This window comes from Anarhichas minor, unplaced genomic scaffold (assembly GCF_050575085.1).
Source record: "Anarhichas minor isolate MPS153535 unplaced genomic scaffold, ASM5057508v1 ptg000074l, whole genome shotgun sequence".
Lineage (NCBI taxonomy): Eukaryota > Metazoa > Chordata > Actinopteri > Perciformes > Anarhichadidae > Anarhichas > Anarhichas minor.
In genome coordinates, this window is record NW_027466520.1 from 152501 (window position 1) to 157500 (window position 5000).

The following is a 5000-nucleotide window of genomic DNA, read 5'->3' on the forward strand; positions in this document are numbered from 1 at the left end:
ATAGTCAGAATGATATCTCAGAGAATCCAACACATTCACATCATGTGATTTGTACATCCTAACGTCTACAACAACTTAATCAATTATGGATTAAATCAATATCCTAAAATAATAACCTACTGAGAAAACAAAATAAGTACAAATTAACTGATCTTGTCTTCTTTGAAAAGTTAGAAAACTCAAACAGACAGATTAAAAATATAAATTCCTATTTTTCATCGTCTTATACACCAAAATGTTTCAGGGTTTTGTTGAGACAATAAATGAAAGATTAACTCTTCAGTCGTCAACAGAAACTGAACATAAGTCTGATGAAAAACTTTAAATGTGTCGAATGCTCAGATGTTCAAAGAGGACGAACAGATCCCAAAGATATAAGACTTGTTAAGCGCCTCCTCTTTTGTGTCTAATTAGCACCTCTATCGTATGATTTTAACATATGTAGCTCAGTTTTTGCTCAGTTTATCTGATGAAACCTTCCCAACAGAGCTCACATAACTGGGTAGTTTGTAGATATACAGCTGCGTGTCATCTGCATAGAAACAGAAATAAATGTTCTTGCAGTTCTTTGGGTTATCTCAGCTCTCTGGGGATCTTATCTCATTTCTGGCATTTCATTGGTTGTTGGTCGTCCAATAGTACTCCACTTCTTTCTCCTATGTCTCTGTGTCGTGGCCACTAGCTGAGCTAAACTGGGTCTAAGACAAATCTCTGGGCTCCAGCAGGCAAACTGCTGAGTCAGGAAGCAAAAACAAGGTGTTTGCCTCTCACCTGGGTTAGTCAGAGCAGGACCATAAATCTCTAAGGGAAGGTTTTGGGGCAAGCGGCTGGTGAGACGAGTGGAAGCCATGTGCTTACGGCTTCAAAACATTAACAGGTAAAAGACACATGTTTGTCAACTTGCTGACTCGTTGCAATTCTGCAGAACTTTTATGATCCAACTAGATTTTGAGGTGAACTTCATCAACCCCGAAAAAAACACCAAAATCTGTTCAAATCTGGAAGGAGAGATGGAAGTGAAGAAGTCTGACTCATTATTCTAAAACTTCTATTTGAAGCTAAATCAGAAAATCAATCATCAACATCCTGACTTTATGTAGCTATTTTATATATATTTTGTTTTAAGATGTAATGTGAATTCTTTGGATCGGTCTTTTAAATTAATACCTAATAACTCATTTCTGTTGCACTGTAATTAAACTATTGTTTCCCTTTCTGACCAATCAATTGTTATTTTAGTCAACAAAGATGTCGCAATATATAGAAAATACCAGAGGAAATGGAGGAAAAAAAGCAAAAATCCTGATATTTTAGAGGGTAGTTGACATTTCTTTTTGATATACGACCATTAAAAGTATTTAATGACATCGAGCAGTGTGGTTACTTGAACACATCCCTGCACAATCGTACAATTTAAATATCACTTAACAACAGACACATTTTAACTTACTCTAATAATGTTTGTTAGTTTATCAGATTCGTTTTTTATTTTCAAATTATCTCTTACTACTATTGCAAATTTTTTTATCGTCATGCACCAATGACAACGTCATATTTAACACGGCGGACTCGTATGTAGATATGAAGGGCTAATTCTGAGCTAACGAAAACACAACAATCCGTAGTTTCAGTTAAATATAAACTAATACAAAATGCATGAATATTATGACTATTATATTTCTGCTAATAGATCCTGCTAAATGCTATGCACTGGCCCTTTAAATCAATTATCAAAATGGTTTATTAATCGACTAATTGTTTCAGCACCACGTTTCTGTCTCTGACACTGTGTGTGTGTGTGTGTGTGTGTGTGTGTGTGTGTGTGTGTGTGTGCGCGTGTGCATGTACACTCACAGTCTGGGAAGCAGTTGTCGGGTTCCATGGCCTCTTCAGCCGTCTCTGAGTCCTCGTCCTCTTCCTCTCCAGGCTTCCTCAGGTCCACCGTGCTGCCCTCTGATAGGCTGATGACGTCTTTCTGCTGAATGAAACAACAGGAAACAAACAATCAGATCCACCCGACTCTCACTGACCAGTGTTATCTAGTGATCCAGTCTGTGGCTCCAAGTCAGGACTGACAAGTCTCAAATCAAGTCTGACAAGTCTTAAGTCAAGTCTGAAGTCAAGTCTTAAGTCAAGTCCCAAGTCAGGACTGACAAGACTAAAGTCAAGACCATCAAGTCCCAAGACAAAATAGGCAAGACCTAAGTCACGACTGTCAAGTCCCGAATCATATCCCGAGTCAAGACCATCAAATCCTGAATCAAGACCCAAGTCAAGACCATCAAGTCGGACAAGTCCCGGGTCAAGTCCTCGGCCGAGACAACATTGTATTCAGGTACAGAACTTGAGTAAATGTACTTTCCACCACAGAGTTTTGTACAGAGATGTAGCTGCATGGCTCTAAAGACTGATACATATGAGGCTTTAGAGACACACACACAGTACTTGTCAGCAGTACTTGACAGTACTTGTACAGTAGGTAGTATCAGTGTTTCTCAGGTATATTTGAGGACAGTGTGGTGTTTCTGCTGAATGAGTCAGACTGAACGTTACATAAACGACAGGAATCCTGGCTGAGAAAACAGAGACCAGCTTCACCGTCCAAACTCTCCCTCCGCCAGGAGAACTGCCGTCTGTTCACTTTGAGTCTGAGATCTGGACAAAAATCCACGTCAGGAAACCCCCCCCCCCCCCCCCCCCCCCATCTCAGCTGACTTCAAAGGGCCCTGTTTGCTAAGCATCATGGGAGTTTAACTTTACAAAGGGACGAGGGAGATGGAGGGATAGGAGGCAGGTTTTCTGCTGCGAGCTGAGGAGGGAAATTTGGCAAGTTGTGTTGGACAAAGACACAGCAGGGGTGTGTGTGTGTGTGTGTGTGTACAGTACATGTGCCTGTGTGTGTGTGTGTGTGTGTGTGTGTGTGTGTACAGTACATGTGCCTGTGTGTGTGTGTGTGTGTGTGTGTGTGTGGACAGGTGAACCAACTACCTGAGTCAACAGCTAACTCATGAATACATTCAGAGTCTGGGAACAGAGAGCGGCCGCTGTGACGAATGCCAGCCTTGGACACACACACACACACACACACACACACACACACACGCACACACACACGCAAAGGTGAAGCCAAACGGACATAAATACACACCTAATCTCTGACACACACGTCCACGTGAAAAGATGTGCACACACAGACTGGATAATGTAGATCACACACACACACACACACACACACACACACACACACACACACACACACACACACACACACACACACACACACACACACACACACACACCAGCCTTGGGCTGAAACCCAGACAGTTGACGTCCATAATGAGAGGTTTAAATGTATTTCTATTCATAAACTGTTTCTATTGTGCAGCCACAGAAGAGCTGAAGACAGTGAAACACACTCAGGGCCTGTTAAACAATAAATCACATGTAATCAGATTACCTTTTTATCAAAGTAAAACAATGACGTTTCAAGAGGTTTTGAAGTCTCGATTCTTGATATTTTAGCCGTCGCCATCTTTTTTATTTTATTTTTTGCAACCAGTGAACAGGAAGTGACCATATCTGGACTGAGGAGGAGTGACGTAGAGACGCCGTATACGTCTCTGGTAGAGACCTGTCAATCACCGTGTGGCCACGCCCTAAAGCATCCCCTGCTTTATGGTCTGTTTGACTCTAAATGGACCATAATGTACTAAATGAACATCATGCTGTATTGAAGAAGACTTGAAACTAGAGATTGAGACCATAAACTCATGTTCACAATGTTTACTGAGGTAATAAATCAAGAGAGAAGTAGAGTCATTTTCTCATAGACTTCTATACAACCAGAGGAGTCGACCCCTGGTGGACACTAGAGAGAATGCAGCTTTAACACATGAAGCTTTTGGTTGTCGTCTGCCAGTGAAACAGAATATTTGATGGTGAACAGTTACAAGAGGGATTTAAAATCAAATCATTCGCATTTGATTGGAAAGTGGGCGGGCTTAGAGTAGAGATACGGAGGATTAAGGCTCCGCCCACACCTTCATGATGGATGTCATGATGTCACTGGTTGAAAGTATTTGGTACTAGCTTACGTCATGTTTTGTTTTAAAAGGAGTAAATATGATTGGATTTAGATATAAAAGTAGAAACCGATTTTATTTGTTTTGCATATATTGTAAAACAAGACGGAGGAAGTGATGTGAAATAGTTAAAAAGACATTTTGACTTTAAGTACCATCTTGAATGCAGGTATTTTACTTGTAACAGAGTATTTCTAGACTGTGGTAATACTACTTTTACTTAAAGGGTAACTTTGTTATTTTTCAGCTCATCTTTGTGTCTCAGTGAGTCAGAGATGCGGAGAATGGTTTTCTGAAATTGGTCCAGTATTTAGGGAGGAAGCTGCAGAACAGGCTGCCGAGATGATCATCTACGTCTGGAACAAATCTAGAGATGTCGGCACGCTGTCAGTCACACATGAAGAACACCTGAACAAGACTAAACCATCAAGAATAATAATGATTATAATGATAATAATGTTATTTATAGAGCACTTCTTTTGCACGGCTGTAGCCACGCCCTCAGCTGTCGCCATGTTGAGAGCCATGCAGAGGCAATCGAAACCTTCACACTGGTTTAAAGGAGAACGAGAAGCTACTGGATTACATTCAACAGGAGACCTGCAGTTACTGTAGAAACAGAGACTCACTCCAGGATCGAAGCTGGTTAATCTGTGTGTGTGTGTGTGTGTGTGTGTGTGTGTGTGTGTTCAGCACAGAGCATGTGTTGAAAGCAGGCTGGCATGTCCGTCATCTCTACAGTCACAGACACTGAAACCACATCCTGCAGCTACTTATCATTCCTCTGTGTGTGTGTTCTATTAATACTTAATGCATTGTTGAGGAAGAGCGGAGTGACGGACGGACGGACACACACACACTCACACACTCACACACACTCTTAAAGTGGCTTAAATGTGGTCGTAAATTCCTTGAATC

At 41.1% G+C, this 5000-nt stretch overlaps 1 protein-coding gene across 1 annotated transcript in view; it reads right to left on the minus strand.

The window, feature by feature from the left end:
• LOC142937551 (sodium channel protein type 5 subunit alpha-like) overlaps nt 1-5000 on the minus strand; it is an 81015-nt gene that overhangs the window by 23997 nt on the left and 52018 nt on the right. Inside the window, exon 16 of the mRNA XM_076080536.1 lies at nt 1855-1978. Within this exon, the coding sequence (XP_075936651.1) occupies nt 1855-1978 (124 nt within the window). The remainder of the gene's footprint in view (nt 1-1854; nt 1979-5000) is intronic.